Here is a 27,854-nt window from a genome sequence, read left to right as displayed (position 1 = left end):
TTTCAATTGAAAACATCTGAGAAACATGGCACAAATTCAGGGACAGAACATCAAATTGATCTGCCTTTTTATCCTAAAATGTTTTTTTTTTCCTGTCTTCCATTTAATCTCCCATTCATAGAATATGGTCCTCTATTCTGCTGATCTGAACTACCTCTGGTATTTCATCTCTGAAGGTACAGATGGTTTCCTTAATCACAGAAGTCATTCCCTGTTAAAGCAAAGAAGCCCAGTGAGGGGAGTTCTTATTTTGTCCATGAAAAAGTTGCATGCATAATGTATAACATCCCAGCTGGATATATATCTTCTGTATTCCAGTGTGTAAAAGATTACAGTACAAGATGGTCTTTTTTTGCTATGGATTTCAGTTTTTGCTTGACATGACCTCTGCAGCTCAGCACCTTGGCCCATCTCAATTAGTTACCCATATGTTTGCTGAGCCGGGTCACAAGGCTCAGGAAGTCTTCACCTTTGGGTCCCCAGCAGCCCTCGCTGCAGTCTAATCCTGCTAATGAAGGCTTTGCAGCGAGGCCGCTCTGGGTGCAGATTCTCCATTCCAATTAAAATGTGTAAATTAAACAGAGGTAGCTGATTGTCAGCTTCAGCACTTACCCAAACTGCCGTTGTGAAAATCTTAAAGACAACCCATCCATTTCATACAAGAGGCTTAATGTGGCGATAGAAGCTTAAAGGGACAGTTCACCCGTAAATCAAAACTAGATATATTTCCTCTCTCCTGTTGTTTGCTTTGGCGTGAGCAGCAGAGTTTTGGAGATATCGGCCAGCTTTCTCTCAAATGTAATGGAACTAGATGACACTCGGCTTGTGGTTCTCAAAGTGTCGTAAAAATACATTTGAAAAACAATAGGGCTCTGCGGAGCTTTTAGGGTGGAACCACCAGGTTTGGACGCCCTCCCTCCCCAGCTTTCAAAATTCAGGATGGCCTTCTGCCCGAGGGAATATAAAAACAAAAACATACAGTGTCTGAGACAATTCAAGGACAGTAGAGAAACACAAATACAAGAATGTTGGGGCAAGTTTCCAAATAAGTCTTCTTTGGATAAACTGACTACATGTTGGGTAGTTAGTCACTGGAAAAAATATCAAAATTAATAACATGACATATCAGCAGAATGTAAGGAAACTTATTCCATACTGGTCATTGTCAACACATGTTTTCGTCTAAATGTCATCTAATGTACGTTTTATGAAAGTGTCAAAATAATAATTCTGCTGTTACTTATTGCATTTGTTTTAAGGAAAGTTTTAACAAGTAGCAATTAAAAAAAAAAGAATCATCATCCTACTGAAACAAAAACAAGTCATGGAATTTTATGTTGTGTTTCGGGCGCTGTTACTTTATATACTAAACTAAAAACTGTCACCACCCTCACTCCACACTAAAATCTATTTAGAACTGCCACTGGTAGAGCTGCAATGATTATTTTCATTGTCTCTTGATTATTCTCTGGAAAAATAAATGAGTTGTTTGGACTAAAAAATGTTAGAAAATACTTGTGCCAATCAGTGTTTCCCAAAACCCAAGGTGACATCCTCAAATATCTTGTTTTGTCCACAACCCAAAGATATTCATTTTCTTGTTGTAGAGAAATAAAGAAACCAGGAAATATTCATATTTATGAAGCTGTAATCAGAGATTTTTTTTTTCTTACAAAATGACTCAATCAATTAATTTAGTAGTTGACACTGATAAATGAATCATTAGCAATGTCTCTTTTCAAAAATCCTCACCCAGATTCTCAAGATAATCTCTCTCTGCGAAACTACACCCAGCAGCTTAATCACCACACAGAAGGAGGCGTGCATCTACTCGTGGAGGAGAGGTTTGTGCTCGTGACAGCGTGGGAGGTTAACATCGGCCACCGGCGTCAGCCTCCTCAGCTGAGCTGTAGCCTCTCATCTATGAGTAGATGCACGCCTCCATCTGCACTTCGATACAGTTGGCAGATGTAGTTCAATAGAAAGAAAGTAACTGCTCAGAACGAGGTCTGTGGATTATCTTAAGGTCATAGCAGGTCATAATTTCTGGAAAGATGCATTCCTGTTTAGTTTTTCAGATGTTTTTTTTTTTTCTTTTTGTGATATGCGATATTTCTACTGTCTAAAACTCACCAACTCAAACCAAAACCATCTAGATGGATAAATATCAACTGTCCCTTGAAGGCTACATGTCAGTTTAGTATGTTCTGACTGTTTTTTGTTTTGTTTTGTTTGTTTTTTTTTACGCTGATGTGATGTGTTTCAATCATCAAAAATTGCTGAAGGCTGCAAAATTAAATTTTAGAAAAACAAAATGAGTTAGGGCCTATCACAGGTGCAATAAATCATATTAGGGAACACCAATTTTGCACTGAGTCATATGGATGCAGACTTAGATGGGAGTGGAGGGTCCTCGAGGGCCTGTGCCACCCCTCTTCACTGCAGCAGTGCCATTACATGCTGACAGTGTGGTTGGCGACAAGAGAGGAACAGGAGCTGTGGCATGACTCACTCCCCCGTGCCATTTTGACAGCGGCCCACGTTCTTAATGAAGGCAGCGTTTCACAAAGGGCAGCGGAGTGCATGATGAGGGAAGATGTCAGCATGTTTCGTGGGGATAAGAAGCCATAAAGAGCGGGGATATAAATTGAAATCTGTCTGGTGAATAGTTGAAGTCGTTTGGGTTCGGTGTCAGCAGTGTGCTCCACGGGCATGTTTACATTATCACGTAAATCCACGGTAATCAGTTTGGAGTTTGTCGACATGGCAACTTAGGTACCTTATTTTACACATCCCAGTGAGCACCAACTGGGTTTTCAACGTTGATATCAAGATGAAAATTGGTTGATATTTGGTCTGCAAATCACAAAACACATATTTGTCATTTTGATCATTTGTTTAATAGTAAGTCAAAATGGCGACAACACAGTGAGCATTTTTTTAGTTAAAAAGAAGGTTAAACAATGTAATTATGATGCGTTTATTGTTTCAGATAAAATGTCAGAATTGGTTCAAAAGTAAAAGTTTTTTTTGCCAACCTTTTGAAGGTTTAGATTGAACGTTCACATTTAGAACATTTCACCAGGATTTGCAAAAGTGACATTTTTCATTTTTCATTCCCTGAATTTATTGATAAGGCTGATTGTGATGGTTTGTCATTTTTAAACTGTGTCCCCGGGAAAAAAAAAAGTTTGGGAAACACTGTTGAACGTCTTCAACACTTTTGAACCTATTCTGAACATCTTTTTACCTGTGATGAGAATGCATGAAACATGTTCACATTTACCCTGAACATGAGTCTGGCACATAAGTAATGGGTTGCAGGCTGTAAACCCTAATGTCTCCCAGATCTAATTTCCTATCAATATGTTCCATCCTACCCCATCTGGCGCTCAATCTTTCCCTCTTTTTCTCTGTCGGTCTCTGTCTCTCACTCGCCTGATGGCCAGTTGTTGCTTCCACACGCTGGGCTCCTTTAATCAACACCTGTCCTATTAATCCCGGTATGGCACAGGGCTAATGTGATGCTGCTTACAAGCCTGTCCCACTTAATGGCTGAGACTACAGAGCTGCTGGAGGCCCTGATCCCCCCCTCCACACACCAGCCTGGAGAGTCCCACAAGGAGGCATCTGATGGATTCCTGCCTTCCTGCCAATGACACTGTCATTTACTCCCCCAACATCTGGGTTAAGCAGTCATGTGGGCGGCGGGGGTGATGTGTTGATTAATGAGATGAAGCATCGTTCGCCGCGTTTGTTCCTCGGCTTGCTCTCAATAATCTGTCAATGCTTTTCTTTCTCCAGCCAGACCTTGAAGAGTTAGTTTGTAGGTGGAAGCGCAAATATTGACAGTATGAAATGTATGAATTCCCCTTGTTAATCCTGTATCACCTAGAATTATACGCATATACTGTAAATGTGCTGGGAGCAGAGAAAGCACAAGCCGTAAATCTGAAAACGTGATGGAGTTCAATCCTAACACGTGCTTTGCTTTAAAATTTCTAGGTCATAGTGAAATCTGGACCAGGAAACTTCTATGGGCTCGCTATCTACGCAGATTTCATCTACTGGTCGGACTGGGCCCGCAGGTCTGTGCTGCGGTCCAACAAGTACACAGGCGGCGACACCAAAGTACTTCGAGCAGATATACCCCACCAACCAATGGGAATCATTGCCGTGGCCAGAGACACAAACAACTGTGAGTATTTAAACACCTGGAGATGAGCTCACTTTAATGACCACTGGATCCAGTGTTGTGTCGGCAAATATTTGTGTGTTATGTGTTTGCAGGTGCCTGGGTGTTCATGTGTGCTTATGGGCAGGAGTTTATACATGCGCATATTCATTATGTTAGTGTGTTTAGGACAACAGACCAAAATAAATATGTTGCTGTGTGCACTTTTTTTCTGTAGCAAAATGAGAATATCAGAGAAAACTGCACTCTTCTGTGCCACTCCTGTGGTTTGCATGCACCTGTTTGTTTCAGTTTGTTTTTGAAGTCCTCCGTACAATTTGTTATTCACATTTGGTCACTTTAGGAAGTAATAAAGCCAGACAGATTCTGTCTATTGGAGGACAATACCAATATCAACATTTTTCAAAGTGTGATGTTTTGATTCAGCACAACTGACTCTTATCTTTTACTTCGTCAAACGGCGCCGCCAGTGGCTTCTGTCCAGGGATTACGGGTGGAAATTAGCTTTTAGCTTATCTGGTGCAACAACGGTATTTGTGCTGTGGTCCTGTTACATAAACAATAAAGTAAAAGCAAATAAAAATTTTAAAAATAATCTGATAACATATCAGCTGGTATTCTGTTTTTGAAAATGCTGTAGACATAAACATAAACAAACATCTGAGACAAGGATTTCTTAAAGTTCGTTTCTGATAATTTGTGATAAAGATATTTACATTATCTTTACATAGCTACAGTTGAACAAACAGATTTATTGTTAATCTCTTCTGCTCTCCGCCTCTCTACCATGGACCCATTTGTGTTTTTTATGAGGGGACAGGGGATCTTTGGGGGGACGTAGCAGGTGAATGGTACACGACATATAGAAGTGGTATACATCATCTGAAACCTGGGAATCTGAAGATTTATTTGAGAAGCACAGCATTCTGTCATAGTAGACATTTTCATATGGAATTTTTCACATTTTGAAAGTTTATAGTTTATCGAGGCTTTGACTATTCTAATTTAACTGTATGATGACCATTCCCACGCTCTGTCAAGATTTTGGAGTAGTTATTTGTTTAATAGCATTTATTGCAGATTGTGTGCTCAATATAAGAGTCAATAAAAATGGACAAAAATCCCTCCAATATGCCACATTAGACACCAAGAGCTTGAGGAACATCACAGAAAAAATCATACTGTGGAGATTCTGGAGTTTCCTGTAAGATTTTAATTTTTCAGCGACTGGATGACGAGCACTGCTGTTCTGGAAAACGCTCAGAGACCATTTTATTTTCTATATACAAAGGAAAGCCATCCTCTGAATGCCCCGGGCATCCAGTTTCATGAGGCTGTGATTATCCAAGAGGTCATCATTGGTCATTTTAAACAGTGAGGTCATGTTTCAAAAAATGGCCTCGCCATAATGAAATGGCTACTATGGTAACTAACACCATCACACATGAATACAGTTGGGCTCATTGAATCCACAAGAGTCTCAGCTTTCCAGTCAGATCCAATATATGCAATTCCAATGTTGTTTGGGGACCTCAGTATGCAGAGGTATTGAAACATAGTAGGTGAAAACAACACATTTGTACTCCATGCAAAAAACTGCATGGTTTCTGGCCAGAACTGCATTGGATTAGCATAAAGTGAGCATGTATGTAAAGGAGAGGCTCGTGCTGCGCTCACAGAATTTATTTTCATTCAGAGATGTTGACGTCAGAGGACAAGGGAAAAGAGCCAAGCCAATTTATCCCTCACCAAAATTTAGCCTTGGAGCATAATTTGGCTCCTGACAAGCTAGTATAACATGGCTGGTATGTCTGATATGATATGGATAGTAATGTCAGTAGTTTTACTTGTTTCAAACCTCAATACTGAAGCAATACAAAACAGAGATCTTTCAGATATGTTGCTATTTAGGATCAGCCCCTTACAAACTCCTTAAAAGTGCCTCGTAGCACATGTGATAATCTCTCCAACAGCAGAATGGGTTTAACTTTTTCATACCACGCTGGAATATCACGAGGTACTCAGATACTTAGACTTGCTTATGTACTTAGATCTACAATCCTAAGTAGAAAGAGTACATTTTCAACGCAAACTACATGTGAATTTAATGAAATCATAATAAATATATAAATAAATGCACGCACTTTAAGAAAAATACAAGTCAAATATCAGCCAAAGTCAGCCAAAGTTAGTGGATAATATATCATACAAGTTTTTCTAATTAGAAGCAAAATATTTTTAAAAGGCTCCACAATTTGATGTACAAAAACAGCAGGAATGATAAATGAAGGTGGTCTTATTTAGAAGGGCTAGAAACTTAAGTTTCAGAGGTAATTAATAAAAAAAGTAGCCTATGTTGTAAAGGGAGTCTCCAAAGTGTCGTATAAAGTTTAATTTCCAAGTAGGACAAATTGAAGTGGGCTTAAACATGTCCCACTGGTCGGACTCGGATGCCGAGAGCCACGCTATCCCCAGTTTATCTCGTCATGGGAAAATAATCACATCCCGTGACCTGCATGGGCACAGCTGCACAGCTGCAGCATAATGTGCAGTGACCAACAGTGGTGGGTCTGATAATCAGTTTATCCATTTTAGTCTTTACACTGTTAACCTTTTATTACGTGTTTTGTTTTTTTCTTGTCATGACTATCCTGACTATAACCTGAGCTGCACAACACAGGAACGGTCTCCGCTCTCATGAATAAAATACACATGGCTGCAGGGCAGGTAATAACAGAGGGTCTCCAATGGACATGCAGGTTTCTGAACACTTGCACTTGATTCTACATGTGTTGGTTCTGAGCTTCTTCTCTACATTTTCTCTCAGGAATAGAACTGCATTTACAGCACATTTTCTTTCACAGGTTATGTCTGCAGTTTGGTCATGCAATTTCGTACATTACATGATTCCTGCAGAGCTACACAAAGCTTCTTCACATAGCACCCCAGGCGAGAAACACAGAGCATGCAGCATTGTAAAACATTTGCTACCTGTCGATGAGGATAGTAGTCAGTGTTAGTACATTCCTTTAACAGCAAAACTGCCCTTTTATTCCTATGTTGAACACTGGTGATCCTTTAAATAAAAATCAAATGGAAGTGCAGCATTTCACACTTGAATTTGCCCCATGCTCAATAAATAAAAAAATATCTCTTATTCCTGTTAGTAACTGCAGTAACCAACAGTATCATGCATGTCACATCAAGACCTTTCCATCTCACCTGGAGAAAATCTATATCAGCCAGCTCAGCCATTAAAAGTAAAGATCAGGTTTAGTATCAGGACCTCAGTATCAAAAAGCAACCAGAGATACATCTAGACGTTATATCTCAAAATCATCCAGTAAGTCTGCACCTTAGAAATGATTTATAAATGGATTATAATAATGTTATTAATTAGGTTGTTGACACTTTATAAATCATTAATAACCAATTTTCATGCACTGATGTGGGCTCAGTATTTGGCAAGATCCATTTGTTTACTGTTTACTACTAATTAATCTTACTAGTGAGCCTTATTGTGGTATAAAAAGGTGCATGCTGGACATATCAAGGTAAACAATATTGCCAAAGCATTAGTGTATGAATCTGGCAAAATGATATGCTAATTAGATAAGTTAAATGAAACTTTTCAGAGAGGCAGACAGTGATTAAAAGCTAGTAAATTATTAACAAGTGTCTGATGAAGCAGACCGGCTGATGGAGAAGACAAAATAAGCTAAGAAAGCAATATCTTGTTGCAGGACATTGGTTGTGCAGTAACCTATAGGACATCTGTGCAGTTGGTCTGTATAGGACATCTGTACAACACTTCCGTTTAGGAGGGAAGTGATGAGGCTCATTTGAAAGGTTTCATGTGGCCCTCAAGGCCAACATGAAAATACCAAAAAAATAAAATTTTTGCAGAGACAGTCAGTAGCATTTTACTAACAATTAAACCTTTATCAGACTTTTATTTTGAAAGCTCCTAATGAACTGCATCTTTTATATTAAACTGCAACTTTATTCATCCAGCGCTGTGCATCTATGTTGTTTATGTTCTTCTTCTACTTTATCCTGGAACCTGTATGCAGTGTGCATGGTACACTGTAAAACTTCACGTTTTGGACAAAAATATTAGCCCACATTCATCACTTGGCCATTCAGAAATGGAGACCAACAGTAGAAGTGCCCTATATAGAACACTTCTGACTATTCTATTATTAGAGATTTGATCTAAATCTAATGAGATCACAGGCTTAACAATACAGGCAAGTGCCGTGTAAAGTTGAGCTCAACTCAAACTCTTAGTTTTGAAATTACTGTTAAAAAGTTTTGCTAACCTCTAATCTTTATTTAAGATAATTGACTTCTTTCTTTAGGTAAAGTTGAATGTTTGAGTTTTAGAAACAAAAAAATTATTCAGTGAGCTGCAAATCTGATTAGTCTTTTTATTTAGTGCCTGAAAAATTTGTTTTAATTGAAATTTACTTTCACTTAAATTAATTTATCCAATACTTTTAAACACAGTGTTTTGAGGTTCTAAAACACAAATTCAAAGCTTTAAGTTAATCTAAGGGAGGACAGGAAATTATTTCAACAAAACATCAGTAGTTGGTAAAAGATTTTCAAAACTTAAGAATTTGAGTTGGGCTCAAAACTGAAAAATCTTTTGAAATTTTGAGGTTTTTTCAGCTTTTTCGATTTTACATTGTGTTGGCTAACTATTTGGCAAGAAACAGGGCACTGTTGTCCTTTTTATCTGATGTGTTATAACAGCTTAATAACGATTTCTTAAGTTTTCTTACCTATATATAAACCCTTTATTAATCATTAGTCTTATCACCCTTTCTAAGGTGAGCAGAGAATCCACGTTGTGTGCCAGCTTCCCCTGGGATTTTAAAAATGTATTTATCACTTACAAATAATCCAGTAGATGAGGGAGGCTGATTCTCAGTGTGCCCAGCAGAAAAGTCCTAGTGCTTCCCGACAGGGTGAATCCATGAATGTGTTCATACTAATGGCATCTAAAAGAGCGAACGTGCCTGTGAGACTTGTGCTTCGACTGCTTCTGACCGCCTAATCAGCTCTGTTTGATTGCTATTAAAGGTGAGCTGTCCCCATGCCGACACATGAACGGAGGCTGCGGTGACCTTTGCCTCCTGACCCCACAGGGGAGGGTCAATTGCACTTGCCGTGGAGAACGTGTGCTGTTAGACGACAACAGATGTGTGTGTAAGTCATCAAGGTCTTCATGAATGATATCGAATGTAACGGCACTCTTTATCGATCAGATATTTTACATTTATATGTATAGTGTACCCTAGTATCTGTCCACAGTGAGGTTAAGATCTTATTTGTGCTGTTTACACAAGCCTTTGATATCTTTGAATTGATTCCTTTGTACATAACCACACATAACCAGGAAAGCATGAACAGCTGCTGTCTCTTCCTCTTTGACTAAGCAGCGAGTTTGTAATGATTCCAGGAGTCACAGTCAATACTGCTCTTGAAAATAAATCTATAATGGTGTGCCACTTAAAGTTTATGCAGACAGCAGAAAACAAAGTTGGAAACACGGGGTGTCACAGTTACCTGCCTAAAGTCACAAGACCAAAGCATTTCGGTGGCGTCTCGCTTCCTAATTTGACACATTGCTGGCTGAATTTGAAATGCGATGTGAGGATAGACCATAAGGTAGGAGGAGCTGTTCAAACGAGGGAGGTTTGGCCAGACTAAACATGGCAACTGACTCAGAAGAGCTGGATGGTAGCCTGGATGTCAAGGTAGAGGACGACAGGCTTTCTCCCACACCCTGATTCCACTCATTACCGGAGCGAGAAGAAGCTTCATGTCGTGATGTTGTGAAGCTGCAAGGAGCAGATCAGACAGGGAGATAAAATCCTGTGAAGGTGTTTTTATGCTGATGACTGAAAAAACAAAAAGTGACTGTTTACATGCACAAAATATTATTATTATGGCCTTATTCTGAAAAAGGTAATATCAATTCTGAGCTGTTTACATGGCTAATGGAAATTAATATTCCACCAATATTCATATTTACATGCAGCCTTGCATACTCTGATTAATGTAGTGACATACATCTTATATCAGCCATTCCCCACTTAAATCTGACAGTGTTGTGTGGCCCACCAGGACCTTAAACCCAAGTCTGATCTGCACACAAGATTAATCAAACCAGTGACAAGATATAAGATATGTTCTGCTGTTAATGTGACAAGTCACAAAATACACCTGAAATACACCACGAAATACCAGATAAAAGGAAAATAACAGATCATTTAAATTTTCATGACTTTATTTTATTAGTTGTGACTACTTTTTTAAAATAAATCTGAAATTTTTTATGGTAGTATTTATTTTTCATGACCTCTAAGGCCCACCTGCAGGTCCTTCACAGCCCATCAGCGGGCCCCAGCCCACACTTTGGGAATCACTGGCTTATATTATACAGTATATCATATCCCAAAACCTGTTCATCTCCAAGTCTTTCATATTTAGAAGTTTCTCCTGTTGAGCAGAAATGTGGGCTTTTCTTTTGTGCATGCAGCTCTACCCCAGCCATGCAAACTGTTAGCTAGCTGCTTTGTTAACAACACACAAGACTTGACTGTAACCAGGCAAGAAGCTGTGTGTTGCACATGACGTAAAATCCCCCAACTGACCTTTCCTAAGTCCCACTCCTCTTTTGTTGTGTGCTCCAATATTCGTTCTAACTAGATAACATCAATTGTTATCTTGCTAGTTAACTAACCTCATAGATGTACAGAATTGTTTTCTTGGCACAAAGGCCAAAAAAGTTTTCTATCATCAAGGTTTAGTTGCTGGATATTCAGCCCACTGAACATGTGCAGTAGTGTTTCCTCCCATCAACGAGTTCCTGTTCTGCCTGAAGACTTTACATTTACAGATTTTTTAATCTCTTTTCTCTGCAGAAAGTTTTACAAACATAAAACTTCCATGGATCAAAAATTCAGCATAGAAAGAGTCATAAGTGACCTTAAAGTTAAAAAGTTAGCAAAAGTTGCAAGCTAATCTACATAGCTAGTTAGCTAACATTTGCTAACATTAGTTTACTTTAGATGTGACTATATGTTGCTTGTTCTGGTCCCCCAGCAACATATTTTAGCCATGTTCAAAATTTGGTTTTCTTTTCAACATAGATGAGTCCATAACACAAGGACAGGAAAGGAAAGGAGAAACTTCGCTGCGTACCATGCTTGCTCAGCTTGTATTGGAGGACTGCAAAAAGGGGCGGGACTTATGAAGGTTCACTTGTGAAGCATATTTGGAAAGCGCTGTATACATGTCCAAAGAATGCTCCTAAAACCTGAATAATATCAGCTACATTTAGAATTAGGCTTAATTCTGAATATCAAAACAGGATATGCTGTTTACGTGACACATTTCAGAATATTTTCATATCAGGAAAAATAGTGGAAAATGAGTGTGCATTTAAATGTAGTTAATTTCAACATTTATTATTAAATCAGTGCACAAGCTGAAGTGAATATGAATAACCCAGACATTTAACAGCCAGGTTTCTCTCAAGTTGGAGTATAAAGGTTATGACATTATTGAATGCAGTTATGAGATTTACAAATGTTGATACAAAACTGGTATAAATGTGGATTTTTACTACAGCATGTATTGAAATGTAGGTTCAGAGTTCATTCGTTTGTACATCCACAGTTGAGTTTTGAGGTTTGAACAGTCAAAGTTCATCTCCTTCACTGTCGTCTTCTGCAGCAGAAAATTCCTCCTGCAACATCCACACTGAATTTGAGTGTGGAAATGGCGAGTGCATAAACTACCAGCTGACCTGTGACGGAATAGCCAACTGCAAAGATAAATCAGATGAGAAGATGCAGTACTGTGGTAAGAAACTCCTTTCAACTCTGTCTGCAACGTTATTCAGATAAGAATTCCTTTTTTGATTTTGAATTCTTGCAGAATATTTGCTAAAAGCACATGCTGACCTGTCTGTCATTGATTTGATTTCTGGCACTAAAAAGTGGTAAGCATTTGACCATTTCTAACATATTTATGAATTTCACTGTGTTCAGTCAACAGGAGCTGCCGGAAAGGTTTCAGGCCCTGCTACAACCAGCGATGTGTGGCCAACAGTCGTTTCTGTGACGGGATCGATGACTGTGGGGATAATTCTGATGAAGCTTTCTGTAGCAGTGAGTCACAGCCGTTTGATCTCCTGTTCAATCCGTCCTGCCTCTGAGGGCAGGATCCAGCCACACTAATGCTTATATTAATACGGCACACTAGGCCACATGCTGTGCTAAGCCTTCTCTGTCTAATGAGCCCCAAGATCATAAAGAGTGCACAAATTCAAAGAGGCTCCCAACCCCCGCCTGTGAAAGCTGCTTTTAAGAGCCTGGACAATAACTCTGTGTCCCCTCAATGTGGCCAGACTGATTTTTGTTTTGACCTTGATGTTGAAATAATCCAGAAAAACGTACAGTTGTTTATTTTCCTGCTCTAATTGGACCATAGTGGGAAAATGTAAAGGTGAATATATACTCTGAATACTGTACCAAGCTGATTGAGCCCACAAGGAGACGGAGGCTTTCTCAGAATTTATGCGGACCTTCCAACTCTTGCATGCTGGGATTTCGGGACGCCATTTATCTAACTATGGTGTGTCATCTTTAGCCTTGCATTTTCTGGGGCATCAACTGCAATCCCAATACCAAAAAGTGAACTTAAAATAAAACAGAAAACATACACCGTAAACCCAAATACATTAACAGTACTCACAAAGACTGAGGTAACTTGGAGGTTATCAGAGCTTAAATATTTGGAGTTAGTACTACATGTACTATTTGATTACAGTGAAATTAAAAATATTGATTAAGCTAACTCAAATATTTTTAGTAAATGCAACTTTCACTCACCTCTCTTATTGCAGTTAGTTAATGGAACTAAATACTTTTTATTAATTATTTCATTTTCAATAAAGTTCAGGTACTAGTTAAGTTCAAGTAGTTAATTAAACCAGAATGAGTTCAGGTACTAGACTGACCTGCCTGCAGTCCAGACCTGTCTCCCATTGAAAATGTGTGGTGCATTATGAAGCATCAAATATGACAACTGAAAACATGGACTTATGAGCACTTCAAGTTGTTTAGCTCCCAAATGCTTACTGAGTGTTGCTAAAGGGAAAAGTGTTAAATGGTAAATATGCTCATGTCCCATCATTTTTTGGAATGTGTTGCAGACATCGAATGAGAATGAGTGTATATTTACAAAAACACTAAAGTTAATCAGTTTGAGATTTCTTGTCTTTGTACTGTATTCAATTTAATATAGGTCAAAAAGTTTTTGCAAGTCATTGCATTCTGGTTTAATTAACACAACATCCTAACTTTTGGAATTGGTGTTGTATAACTTTCTCTATTGCCATTAGAACTTTTGATTATAGCATTATGTAAGTTATATACTAATAATGTAATCCAGAGATGTGAAATGAGCAGAGCCATTCTGCAATAGTTGCTAAATGAACAGCATATTTAAGATGCCCCTTTTGACTATAAAGTGTGATTTGCTCTAAACACTAAGAGGGTCATGGCATTCAGGCAATTTTCGTAGCACAGGCAGTTCAGCTGCACAGATACTGCAACTCATCACAACGCTTCTCTGTCTGGTAGTTTGCAACCTGGAGCTAATTTTAACCGCCCCCAGAAAGAGGTTCTAAGTGTTGTTGTGAGCTGTACCTGTAACTGTCTCTGAGTTTCTCTTATGTTATCTTTTTGAAATGCTAATTCTCTCCCCCAGATGTCACGTGCGGCTCATCAGAATCATCGTGCAAGGATGGGAGCTGTGTACCCAGCTCAGCCTGGTGTAACCAGGTCATTGACTGTGCTGATGCCTCAGATGAAAAGAGCTGCAGTAAGTCCTTTGGCCTGGGATTTGCATCACTGTTACAATTAAAGGAAAATTGTCCCCTTGGCAATTTAGAGGTTCTATCTGACATTTTTGTCAAAATTGAATTGTTCACATATTTGTGTGACCACTTATCAACATTATGTTAGGTGATTTTTGTGCTTTTGCAGACAAGTTCAGTCTTTTTATTGTTTCAGCTCTTGTTGCATTGCTGTTTTCTGCAGCTAATACCAACATTAAGAGGCACAGTGAAGTGAAAGGATAACTTCAGCTTTTTGCCTATGGCTGGAATAAAAGTTACAGAAAAACCCTGAACATATCTTTTGGTGCTTGCCTCTTAATGTTATGTTAGCATGAGCTACCAACAGGGAGATTAATGTTAGCATCAACCACTAGCCAAATCCTGGTAAAATATAAAAGTGGCAAGTGGATTTCAGACACAAAATAATTACTTACTGACTGGTGAATTTGAACATTTATCTGTTGTGGGTTAATCGATGTTTAAATTTTGAAAAATGAATTTCCTACTCCGGCTGCCAGACTAACATTAGGAAGCTAGCATTAGCTGGCTAGTGTGGGCGCTAGCAAAACAGAGAGGCCAGGTGCGTCTACTTATGGATGGGGGGTGTGGGTGTGTGGAGAAGGTGGGGAATATTTGCATATTCATGAAACCTTGAATACTAAATGAAGCCGAGGTGTAGAGCTATACAGTATGCGAGCCATTTTAACAAGGTATTTGAACTTATTTTGCAAAAGGAACATGTCAGCCACAATTCATTACTTCTTGCAGAACATTTTATATTGTTAAACAAACAAAGCTAATCAAATGTAATAAAAACAAAGACCCATCAGTGATTCTAGAATCCTTAGTGGCAAAGCTTAGGTGGTGTTTCACATAAAAGCCTGTCTATAAAAGTGTGTTTTTGAAAAGATGAGACAGATTTTGCTAACTTAATTTCTTCAGGCAGGCTGTTCCATAGTACAGGTGTCATCATAGCAAACCCACGTCATCGTCTGTAGTTCTGAGGCTGGACTGTGGACTAAAAGGGGCTGATGATCTGAGGCTGCGGTTCTGGCTCATAAATGGTTAAGAGGTCAGTCATGTAGCTAGGGGCTAGACCATTTAGTGGTTTAAAAGTGATCAATTAATTTTTTAAATCAATTCTAAAGCTTAAAACTTGGGTGATGTGGTTTCTACATTTAGTGCCAGGTACAATTCTAGCCCCAGGAAATCACACAAACGAAATTGTTTTAGCACAGATAATTGGTTAAAAGACTTTATAGATTAATTATTAATGGAACAGGCAGCTTCAGCCCTTATTGAATATGACCATGGACATAATGGACCCTGGATCTTTATATCATGTCAATTAAAAAATTATAAAGAAATGAATTAATTAATCATAAAAAGAATTCTAGTCGTAGCATTTTGAAGAAGCTGGAGATGTGAGTGATTTTTGACTGACGGAGATGTAGAGTGAGTTGCAATAAGTGACATCAAACCATTCAATGCACACCTACAAGTTGATAATCTCACTTGTTCCATGGTCATTTACCAACAATATGAAATATGATAGTATGAAATAAAATTCTCAGATGGTTTTGCACTTACAATCAAAAGGTATGAAGCAAGAGCTTACTGTTGTCATGATGGAGGAATAATTCTAGTCCCTTTTACAACCAAACTCAGCTGGCTTGCAGCAGTTGATAATTAGTATCCACATATACTGGGATAACTTTATACACACATTGCTAACCCAGGTTTAAGCTAGGCCTAGGGCTGTATGTTTCATACTGCCTGTCTTCTAGCTCTGGGTTAAAACTTCTATATGCCCACACAGGTGTTTTCTGTTAACCTGGCTGATTAGTCAATTTTCAAGGGATAAACCTGCAAACTTGGTGCTAATTCACTCTAGAGCACAGCCAATTAGCCCTTGGTTAAAGTCAGAGTTAGCCCACTGGGTGTTGTTGCAGGATTGTGCCAGTGTGGACACTCTTTCAGACCTAGGCTAACAGCTCCCTTAGCCTGGGGCTAACTGCTCCCCTAGCCTGGGGTTAAATGCAAGGTGAAAAGCGCTTATTTATGCATAACTGCTAACATCATTTTCTTGACTCAGCCTTGTTTTTATGTAGTTGGAAGACAATTTACTTACTTGTAACTCCCCAAGTTCCCACGTTGATGTTGCCCCACCACATCAAATGCTTTGATGAGGAGAAACAGAAACGTGAAGGATGTCATATTCATTTTAACCAGATCAAATATGCTGAAGGTGTGTGAAACATTGCTGAAATAGAACCAGGGTGAGTGAGTTTTTTAAGCAAGCGACATGTTGCTCAGCCTGTCGGCTGACGTACGGTGCAGGTTAGGACATCCTCATTTAGGAAGTAATCAGCTGTTCACTCACTCGTTCGCATCGCCTTCAGGAAGTGATGTGAGCTTTGACAACTGTGATCTTTAATGTTGCAAGTTGGATGGCGGATGAATATCAAACGGTGATTAAACTTCAGCCGCACTATGTGTGTATTAAACTGTTTTAATCAGAAAAGAGTATTAACTCAGACCATGGTATATAATCATCGTGTATGAGATATTATTTTAGCTTTTTGGAATGCAACTTTGAAACTCAATATCTCAAAACTGCTCAAAATGCCGAAAGAACCTCATAATTCCAATGGGACAAAATGTTAAGACACAGCTCAACCTGTAGCAGATCAGATGGATCCAGTAATTTAAATCTATGCTCGTCATTCGGATCAGATTGCATACTGACCCTCTCACCCTGTCCTCCACCGCTACTTCCACTGTGACAAGACAATTATTGTGGTTGCTGTGTTTTGTATTCAGACCACACCGACTGCTCTCACTTTTACAAGCTGGGGGTGAAAGAAAAGGATTTCATCAGCTGCAACTCCACCTCGCTGTGCATCCACCCCTCGTGGATCTGTGATGGTGCAAACGACTGCGGGGACTACGCCGACGAGACCAACTGCCAGGGTGAGCGCCCAACACGCACACAAGGCAGATTAAGAAAGCCAGCTTCAATTAGAAAAGACTTAAGACAGATCTCGCTTTCAGAGATGATTATGACAGTGGAATAAGAGATTCAGAGAGAGCTTAGGAAAAGATAATGACCTCAATCATCACTAATGCCTAAAGGACTGACTTGGTTTCTGACTTGGTTTTGTTGCTCGTTCCAGTTTCCCATGGGCAGAAGTGCGAGGAGGGCCACTTCGCCTGTCCGAGCGGGAACTGTATCTCCAGCGTGTGGCTGTGCGACGGCCAGAAAGACTGCGAAGATGGAGCAGATGAATTCCAGTGTGGTAAGCCAACAAATCTCACCTCTCATGGAAGAGCTTCTACACAATAAACTGAAATGATGTTTTGTTCTCTAACGGGCGGAAATAGATGAGGCCTCTGGTTGCTGTACACAGCACTGTTGGCGGTTGGAAGGATATTTATTTTCCATTAACAGAAGCTATTTGTTGTAATATTTTTGTCATTTAAATAGATCCAGGCCTGAAACAGATATTACATACAGTATATAAGGAGGAGACAGAAAGACAACAGATGATTGTTTATCATGCTTTAGGCAATTTCTCTTCACTTTGTTTTGCTCTTCCTCATTGTGTGTCTGGCATCTCGCAAGTGGGTGTTGCTGCTTGTTTGAAAGTCTAATTCCGACCCTGCATTCAGACTGAGGCTGCTGAGGACACAAGTTTCCCCCCCTCTCTCTTTGAATTACAATATACAGCCCTTCTAGTGTAACAATTAATTAATGAGCCATCAGTCACTGAAACGGTTATACTGAAGATGGAAATGTGGCTTCAATGGAGAGTGGTGACATATGAAAGGATTACACATTACAATGCCACTCCTCTACTTCCCTCACCAGAGGCAGCGAGAGCATTCTTACTCACGCTTTGATCCGTGCTAATGTATGCAGAACTTACCATGACAAAGTCAGGATTTCTCCAATTAAACAGCAGGACAATAATTAAGTCATGGTATGGCTTAATGTAATTCCCTCCAAACCAACGGCTCACACACGTAACCCGTTCACATGTCATCGCTTTTGGCATCAAAGCCAAATTGACTGGCTGCTTCAATGTAGGTGGTCAGGGTAGCTGTTGAGCTTCATCGCCGTCACACACACGCACAAGGTAATTAGATCAGATGGAGATGTCCACACACACACACACACACACACACACACACACAGTGTCAAAACTGTGTCTGCCTGCATTTAGCTTGTCAGTCTGTATTACAGTGTCTAGCCCACAGACTATATGGTCTAGACTATTAAAGTGAGAGATGTCAAGAAGCAGTCAGCAGCAGGGCTGTCGTCTCTGTGTCTGTATCCACCACTTTAGTCCAGACTGGAATATTTTAATAGTTGCTGGGTGGACTGAGGTTGTATTTTGTCCATTTATTGCCCACACAGGATGAATCCTCATGATTTTGGTGATCGATTGAGTTTTCCTATGGCACTGCCCTGAGGTTTGTGTTTATACTTAATAGTTAAATTTCTCTGCAACTATTGGATGGATTGCCATAAAACTTGGTACCCAAAGGGTTTCTTTTAGCCCTGGACTAAGAGTTAATCCTGGGAGCGGCAACCGATGTGAGCAATTTAAAATGTTTATTGACAAAGTCCTTTGACCTTTCAGCCCCGTCTCACACTGGCGGCTGTTAGCCCTGGATTTAGTTGATTTTTCATTGGAAAGCCCTTCCAACCCTAGGCTAAAATCTGTGTTAGTCCACTTTGGAATGTGCCAGGATTGTGCAACTGTGAAAGCTGTCTTAGCCAGGGGCTAAAGTGTGAAAAGTCCTTTAATGATCCCTTGACATAGCACCACCTATTCAGGTCAAAGGTTTCTACCTGTCCAGTGAAATATCTCAACTTGATGGATCGTGATGGATTGGCACTAACTTTTGTACAGACATTCAGGACTCTCAGGCATCCTGTCTCCCTTTGGTCACTTCAGCGTCACCACAAGGTTGACATTTGTGGTTTTCAGTGGAACCTTTTGACAACTATTGGAGGGACTGTCATGGAATTTGGCACACACACACACACTCACTCGCACTAATGCCCCTTTAAGAATGAATTGCAATAATGTTGATCCCTTAAAGGGCCAGTTCACTCCCAAATAAATTTAAAAAATCATATGGTCATCCAGTGCCTCCACATTGATTTGACCTAACCTGATCGAGCCGCCAGGTGACAAGTTAAAGAAACACTTAACCTTAATATCCAAAATATTTTTTTTTACTTACCTTCAGTTTTAGATATCGACCATAGCGATGTCCGGCTTTTCTCCAATATAACAGAGCAAGATGGCGTTCAGCTTGAGGAGCTGAAAGTGCAAAAACATACATTTGAAAAACTAAACAGCAAGGTCTCTTTCCAGAATCTTGGACCCATTTATTCAAGATAATCCACAGATGTTGTTGTGAGCAGTTTCATGTAACTTTCTACCAAACTACACCCACCAACTATATCACAGCACTAGCTAGCAGTGGTGCTAAAGTTACAGCTTAGCACTTCCTTTTGCACTGTGATATAACAGGTGGGTTTATTTTATAGTTCCTACGTGGAATCGTTCCCAACAAGGTCTGTGGATTATCTTGGGTAAGCGTGTCATGATTACTGGAAAGAGACATTGCTGTTGAGTTTGAGCAGCACAAGTTTAGTGCCATCCAGGTCCATTATATAGGAGAGAATATATAATATATATTACTGTATAATGTAAGACTATAATTTAATAATCTACAGTTTATATCCCCAAAACTCAGCAACTCATGCCAAAAACAATCTAAGAGGATAAATAGTACTAAAGGCCTGAGGAAAAATATTAATTCATATAAGGGTGAATTGTCCCTTTAACATATCATCTAGTGCCTCAATGCATTTAGGTCAAATTTGTCCAATACTACCAATCAGCCTTAGTTGTCCTGTTTAATGCAAATAAGCAAATGGTAGCATGTTGCCAAACTAAACCACATTACCACATTAAACCTCATACCTGCTAAACACATTAGCATTAGCATTTAGCTTAGGTACAGCCACACAGAGCCATGGCTGCAGACTTATTTATGTATGCATCACTTGAGCAGTTTAGGACTGATGACATCAGGGACCGATTTCAAGAAAAATAACACAAATAAAATGTGACCACAGAGCTTAGATGTCTTTCCCTTTGAGAGCATTTGACTCAGATGTTGCAGATCTTTTTCTTGTCTGGTTTGCTCTTCCTGTATAATTAACCAACACCTTTGTTCACATTTCCGTTGCAACAGATAGAGGAAGGCAGTTCAGTGCGGTTCAGCTTCATATTTAATGCTCTTCAAGTTATCTGATTTATATTTGTAAATTGGCCATGAATGTTGTTAGAGAGATGCATAACACATGAACTCCATTTCCATTCCTTTATCTAAAAATGTCATTTGTGCCTGTGTGAAATGATAACATCCCATGCTTCAAATGTGCTTATATCAGAACTGATATGAATTATGCCACAATTCTTTGAGAAGTTCTGAATAGCTTTTTCAGGACAAATAGACAATATTCCCATTCCTCTGAGTTAATTATCATATAAAAAGCTCCAGCCACTGATAATCTGACTGCAAAGGCAAAGTGGTTTGAGGAAAATGTCATTACATTTCAGAAATTTCAAATTCCACATCTGATTAGATGAAATAGTCATTTGTCACTTCACAATGCATAATGCGCTTTTCTACTGTGTGAAACACTATTGAAAATGAGACTTGAAAGACTTTCTTTGATACTTTTAATGTGCTGCAGACCTGCTATTTTGTTAAACACTTGAAGCAGCTGTTCACATTTGAAGTGCAAATTTAGTATCTTGTACAGAAAGTCTGGATAATCACCGTTTCCAGATTTAGCCATTTAATGTTTATCTCATCCTTATCTCACATCATCGTATCAGGGCACATAAAGCTGGTGTGATGTACAAAGTCTGACAGGAAGGAAAGCAATGCAGTGTGAAAGACTGCCCCCCCCCCCCCCCCCCCCCCTTACCCTCAGTAGGATCCATAATTCCTTGTACTGTGGTCTGACCTAGAGCACACATCCCCCCTTCCTTCTCCCAACATCTCATCAAAGCTCTGGCAGACTTTGCCAGTCTTGACATCTGAGAGAAAGAGACGACAGAACGACTCCCCGAGGAGAGTGGGTGGCTCAGTGACACCAACTCAGCACAGATTATGAATATATGCACATTTTACACAATAGCTTTTACACAGTGATCAGCCCAGTGCTCTCTTATTTAACATTCAGCTGTTTCTTGTCACCACCGGCAGCTTTGTGCCATTTCAAATAACATAAGAGAGAAAAAGTCTCAATAATTAACACTTAAGTGCTTCGATATTGATAAGATATTTCATCCTGACACTTCTGTTTTGTGTGAAGTCGATGTTTTTATTTTCCTGCACAGAAACCGAGAGCATTCATCAAAATGTCTTCTCTTGTGAGAGAAAATGAAAAATATATATATTTACTGTCCTTTGCGTGGCAGCCACACTCATGCGTGCTGCTAAGCAGAAAAACTGAAGAGAAAAACAAGCAAGCCAAGGGGCACAGAGAAGCCAGCCCACTTGTTGTGTTTTGATTAAAAACACTCTGCCACTTCTATAGGGTATGCTGCTATGGTTGTTGTTTCCTCCTCACTTTGTTTGATTTATGGCATTGAAATTCTTCTCCCACTGCCCTCTGCAGACTCTTCGTGCTTGTGGAATCAGTTCGCCTGCTCAAAGAACAAGTGCATCGCCAAACAATGGCTGTGCGACGGGGAGAACGACTGCGAGGACGGCCTTGACGAGAGCGTGCAGATCTGCGGTTAGTGCCCCTTGAGATGTCGCGGGGAATCAGCTGTTGGTGTGAAAGGTCACACGTCCACTAAATCACGTGTGACAGCTCCACGTGTTCCGCCCAGAAGAGCTGGAAATGAATGGACAGAAACGAAACAATCTTAATGAGACAACAAATGAGACCGCAGGCATTTCTGATGATTCGAGTGGGCACTGAGGCAAATAGATTTTTTATCACAGACGCCCGAGAGGCACAGCTATTTCTGTGGGCAAATGAGATGTGTGTGTAATGAATTCTACAATAAAATAAAAAGAATCCAACCACAATAAAGAGACAAGAATTGCTGTGAACATTGGTTGTATAATTGGATTGTAATGGGATGTCAAGGAAATATTAATGAAATAGCCCAAAGGTTTCCCAGCCACGATTCTTGTCAAAAGCAAGATATGCATTTTAGCTATACATGCCTAATTGAACTTCTGTATTTACCTTTGTTTCTCACTGCAGCCATTTTTCCCTGCTGTTCTCCTTTGCCTTAAAGGGCAGTAAGATAAAGGAGGGTACTGCTGACTAAAGAATTCAAGCAAATAATTGTTACTCACAATAGCACAGTCATTATTTGTTAGATTGCACAGGGGGAACTGCTGCACAGTGAAAATTTGTTTAGGTCATAAAGGGGAATCAGTTCAAAACCATAACCATCTGATATCTTCTGTAAGGGCAGAACACAGGCCTTGATTCTAAAAAATGACTGGGTCAGAGCACGTCCTCCAGTTAAATTGAGTGCTTCCTGAAGAAGGAATAAAGAGCGAGAAATCCGCACACCAAAGAGTTCCAGTATATTATTGTGGTGTTTCAAGTTCTCCACTGTCACTCAGACTGTGTCTAGTATGTATAGAGTCACCATATACCAATACCCCATAATTCATCATACACCTACCATGTGGCCTGTGTCAAGCAGGTACAATAAACCTCACAAATTACTTTATACATAGGTGTAATGTAATTTGTAAGGTTTGTGATTTTTGTGTACGCATGTATCGTTATTCAAAAAAAATGAGGGTGAAGACACACACATCTTTACATATACACTGCGCCTGTATAATTTAATTTCTAAGGCTGGATGGATAAGGATGTTTGATGAATTATGGGTATTTAAGATGGTGGCTCTATGTGTAATGAGAAGCAGTCTGCAGCTTGAAACATGACCAAATAAATGCTTTAAACGGGATCTCTTTGGTGTGTTCTTTATTCAGGTGGGGGGATCCAGATCCAGCACCCATCCCACTGGGTTTATGGATGCTTGTGTCTTTTCCTTCATTTTTTCTGTGGATAAGGATACATGTATGCACAAAAACACACAAAAAAACCCATGGCACATTTTTTTTAAAAAAGCTTAAATGTCACAGCATTAATTTAATTGTTTTGAAGGAGAGTTCCTTGGAGTATTTTATGATTTTTATTTATGGGCTTTGGTTTATTGGAATTACTGCTCAATGTTCACTGGTAACCAAAGTTATCATTCTAAGAAAACCAAATACATCTGCCTCAGTTTTTAGCGTCCTTCACTGTGGTGCATTTGAGCCACTGTATTTTTTGGCTTTTGAAAGTTGAACATGTGGTCCTGTTTTCCTCTCAGGCTCGGTGACATGCGCTCCAGGACTCTTCAGCTGCCCTGGCTCGTATGCCTGTGTTCCCAAACGCTGGCTCTGTGATGGCGAGAGGGACTGCCCTGACGGGAGTGATGAACTCTCTGCAGCTGGCTGCGGTAAACTCTTCTTCAACATATTCAATTAGAAAATAACTTAATGTAATCCCAGAATTAAGAAATCATTGCTTGTTTATGCATTCATGATTACAACATGTAAAACCAACCACAACACCTACAGTAAATCCCTGTGAAATGGAAACCAGTAGCAGTGGGAAGTAGGACACAATGGAAGTTTTTGCAGCCTTCTCTAAGTAGTTTAATCTGGATTGGCTTCTGTAAATTGGTACGGGACTTGGACTGAAAAACACAAACACGTCAGTGTAGTAACATAAGGATTACTAATGATGATGTTTTACACATATTGCATGCCATGTGTAGAAAAAAGCATTAATCAATTAATTAGTCCTTGAACCCCCCTTTTTTTTCATGCATTAGCACCCAACAACACATGTGATGACAGCTCGTTTCGCTGCAACAACAAAGCATGCATCCCTCAGCGATTCGTCTGTGACCATGATGACGACTGTGGAGACGGGTCTGATGAGTCAGTGGAATGTGGCAAGTAGATTTATCTTGCTGTCTTGCTCATAGTATTCGCCAGTGATGTATGAATATGCCCTCATTGAAAGCTGCACTCACAAGGTGAAAAACATTTTCGTTTCCTAACATGGTGATGGTGGACTTGTTCTCTCTTCTTACTTTTACTGTTTGAACTCTGCACTTTTGAACATTCTTCTTTGAGGATGGGGGTCCTCTATGGTAGTTGATAGCTGTTGAAAGGAATGAGAGTTTTAACTGAATAAAGGTTAAATTCACCCTGCAAGTGAATTCCAGAATGAAGTCCTTTTAAAACATGCATGGAATTAAATAATTTTGACTCATTGTGCAGGAGGGAACATTTGACACTTTTCATGTGGATGTCAGGTCAATGTTGATGGTAAATGTAGTGAACTGAAGCAATGAATTTTTCAGTGTATGCTATATTGACTGAGAAAACAGAGTTTTAATGCTGCAGTTGCCTGTAATCCTTCCTGTAGTGGCCTTTGTCACCTAATACAATGTTCTGACCAACAAAGTAGTATAAAGGCTTTTTGTAGTTTCCCTTTACACTTACAACAAAAACACAGTCAGATTACCTCGGTGTATCAAAAATATGGATTATTAGCAAGATTGCTATTTTAAAATACATTTTAATTGAAGAGTGGTATACTGTCATGTGCAACACACACATTACACTTCATGAGTGTCACAACACCAGTCTGGTCGCAGTGAAACCAGCTAATCTGACAGGTGACAATTCATTATCTCTTGAAAAAAATGCTTCACCGGAAGGAAATTTTGACATTATTTTGATTTTAAATCACAAAATAGGAACAACATCATAATACAATGATTTCTGTCTTCAGCTGTGAAAATGCTGTCATCATCCAAGAACTCAGCATCACATTTTATAGGAACATTTACAGGAAAGATAACTGCTAATGTTAACTACATAGACCAACCACTAAGTTAAGTTAAACAGACCAGCTGCTAATAATAGCTGCACAGACCAACCGCTAATGTTAGCTAGACAGACCAACTGTTAGCAGTAGCTACACCAACCAACAGCTAACATTAGCTACACAGAAATCCAGTTGAAATCCAGAAATCTGGTGACCATGCCAAATCATTGTGTATGCTACGGGTGCACAAACTCCTGCTGGTCAGGACATCGAGTCCACGGTTTCCCTGACAGGAGAGGAGCGGGTGCTGGCTTTCGATCTTGGGTGGGTTTCGTGCAGATGAAGAGGCGGGACTTCACTGCTGCCTCCATAACAAAAATGGTGGTGGTGTGCAGTGCTCATTTTAGGGACGAGGATTGTCCCTGGAAATGTAAAAGCAACGGAAAGTAATCAAGTTACATTACTTTAATCATGTGATGCTTTAATAAGGTTACTGGCTACATTTTTAATAGGTAATCAGTAACTGTATCTGAATATGATTTTAAAGTAACCTTCCCAACACTGTCAGTACATGTAGACACTGCAGACATGACTCCTCGATCAGGTGAATTCAGTTTTCTTGGTCAATATAGCACGCACTGAGGAATTTATTACTTCAATTGACTACGAGTCAAAAGTGCCAAATTTTCCCTTTAACAAACTCCACACTTGCAATGAAAAAAATAAATAAAAGCACAATAAAATTGAGAAAATGAATTTCAAAGAGTGTTTTATTCAATCGCTGCATTCCTTGGATCTTTACCAGTTTTCCATGCAAACTTATTAGATACAATAACTTTTTTTTTTTAATTATGGAATCATAAAGGAGTTTGTCATCTTTATGTAATGGATAATGTACAGTGAAAGGGTCATTATGGGAAAATAAACCCAGACATGATGATGCAGGAGCCTGACATGAAGTGGAGGGGACTTGAATCACCCTACTACACAGCTTCTTACTATAAAAAAATCAATCATTTGACACAAAAGAGTACTTTAAAAATGATTTTATTGCTCCAGCAGACTGTCTGATCAGGACTTCATCCATAGTAATAGTATCTTCTACATAGCAACTGTCTGTTATACAGAATGCTATAATTGAACAATCTGAATTGTGTATTTAACAAAGTTGTGTAAAAAGAAAACCAAAAAAAACCTCAAGTTTCAGCTTCTGTCCGAGTTTCTGATATTTAAGATTATTTTATTTTATTTTGATATAATGGTTCTTGTAAACATACTGACTCCCAGGTTTAATTCTACCTTGTACATTTTTTTGGTGTCTCAGCTTGAGGGAATTCACAGCTTTGATTTTGACTGACTTGGCTGATGAAACTTGTGTATTTATACTTGAAATATTGAACAGTATAGCTGTGAACTCCATTATACCTCCACATGGCCTGATTTATTGGTTTATCAGCGATGATTTTACTGTATATACACTCTATTCACTGTAATATGAACAATGGCCTTCGAACTCTTGCTTTGTGAGGCTTTATTTTTCACTGTTTGCACTTATCTCTGCCAAGGTTACACCCCAAACTGAAGCTGTGTCACTGCCAAGTCCAAGAGTTACTTGATGAAAAAGCGTCTGTCTCTCTTTCTTAAGTCTATCGCTCCTGTGGATCAGAGGAATTTCGCTGCGGGGACGGCCGCTGTCTTCTCAGCTCTCAGTGGGAGTGTGACGGCTACGCAGACTGTCCCGACCACTCTGACGAACTGCCTCTGAACCTCAAATGTCTGGCTGCAGGTAAGACTGCTGTTGGCTCTCAGCTTGAATCTCTTCATCAGTGTCACCGGCAGCATCGCTCGCCCAGGAAAGTGGCGGGGACATATGGCGGAAACAAAAGGCGCTACGAGCAGGAGAACTTCCTTGAAAGAAATTAATCTGTCAAGATCCACTGTCAGGTCAAAAACATTCCCCAACTTTGTGGAGAAATTACAGGGCGGTGTGCCAGTGACAGTCATGTCTTGCTCTTTTCAGGAAGCTTGTGCAACGGCTCCTTCTTCATGTGCTCCAATGGACGCTGCATCTCTGAGAGGAATCTGTGTGATGGGAGAGATGATTGTGGAGACCGGTCGGATGAGAGGAACTGTAACGTGAACGAATGCTTGAACCGCAGAGTCAGTGGCTGCACGCAGGATTGCCAGGATCTTCCTGTGGGATACAAGGTAAGTGACTAGTGGACTAGTCACTGTTCAGCAGCTTCATTCCCCCTCAGAATCACTCGCTGGCAACAGTTGGTCCATAAAGCCTAAGTTATTCAACAAAAACTTAAACCTGGCTGCAGAAAGAACACAGATGGAAATATAACTATTGGAAAAATATTAAAGAAGCAATCATTTACTGTAATAAGTCATAAAAATGACCATGACACGTAATCAGAGAGTGTGTGTGTTTTTTCCCAACTCTGAGAAGTATGAAGGTATAAAAAATAGCTATCACTGAAACATAGATTGTATATTAAATAGGACTCCAAGAGTTTCCCAAACTTTTTTTCCCGGGGACCCGGACAAACCATTGCGACCCAATTTACAATAAACCTTATAAATTCTGGGAAGAGTTCATTCCTGACCATTTTTACTGCCATTTCAGCATCACCTTACGTTATCTTGATGCTTTATTGAAAACACATACAACAACATACACAAAACTTTAGAAATGAGTGATAAATTCATTTAGGCTGAGCTGACAGGCTATCTCATTATTTTTATTTCCTCTTATCAGGAAAACAACAGAA

At 39.5% G+C, this 27,854-nt stretch overlaps 1 protein-coding gene across 1 annotated transcript in view; it reads left to right on the top strand.

Annotated features, from left to right (window-relative positions):
* The window catches only part of lrp1bb (low density lipoprotein receptor-related protein 1Bb), a 322,619-nt gene that overhangs the window by 206,501 nt on the left and 88,264 nt on the right, over window positions 1-27,854 (top strand). Inside the window, exons 43-54 of the mRNA XM_084723927.1 lie at window positions 4,006-4,198; window positions 9,284-9,409; window positions 11,945-12,073; window positions 12,262-12,381; window positions 13,985-14,098; window positions 16,938-17,087; window positions 17,291-17,413; window positions 21,832-21,951; window positions 23,564-23,692; window positions 24,071-24,193; window positions 26,723-26,863; window positions 27,098-27,285. Coding sequence (XP_084580053.1) covers window positions 4,006-4,198; window positions 9,284-9,409; window positions 11,945-12,073; window positions 12,262-12,381; window positions 13,985-14,098; window positions 16,938-17,087; window positions 17,291-17,413; window positions 21,832-21,951; window positions 23,564-23,692; window positions 24,071-24,193; window positions 26,723-26,863; window positions 27,098-27,285 — 1,656 coding nt within the window. The remainder of the gene's footprint in view (window positions 1-4,005; window positions 4,199-9,283; window positions 9,410-11,944; window positions 12,074-12,261; window positions 12,382-13,984; window positions 14,099-16,937; window positions 17,088-17,290; window positions 17,414-21,831; window positions 21,952-23,563; window positions 23,693-24,070; window positions 24,194-26,722; window positions 26,864-27,097; window positions 27,286-27,854) is intronic.

The sequence above is a fragment of the Lutjanus erythropterus genome, chromosome 8 (assembly GCF_056507025.1).
Source record: "Lutjanus erythropterus isolate fLutEry1 chromosome 8, fLutEry1.hap2, whole genome shotgun sequence".
Classification (NCBI taxonomy): domain Eukaryota; kingdom Metazoa; phylum Chordata; class Actinopteri; order Lutjaniformes; family Lutjanidae; genus Lutjanus; species Lutjanus erythropterus.
Note: the sequence above shows the minus strand (reverse complement) of the source record. Positions and strands in the feature narration are given on the sequence as shown.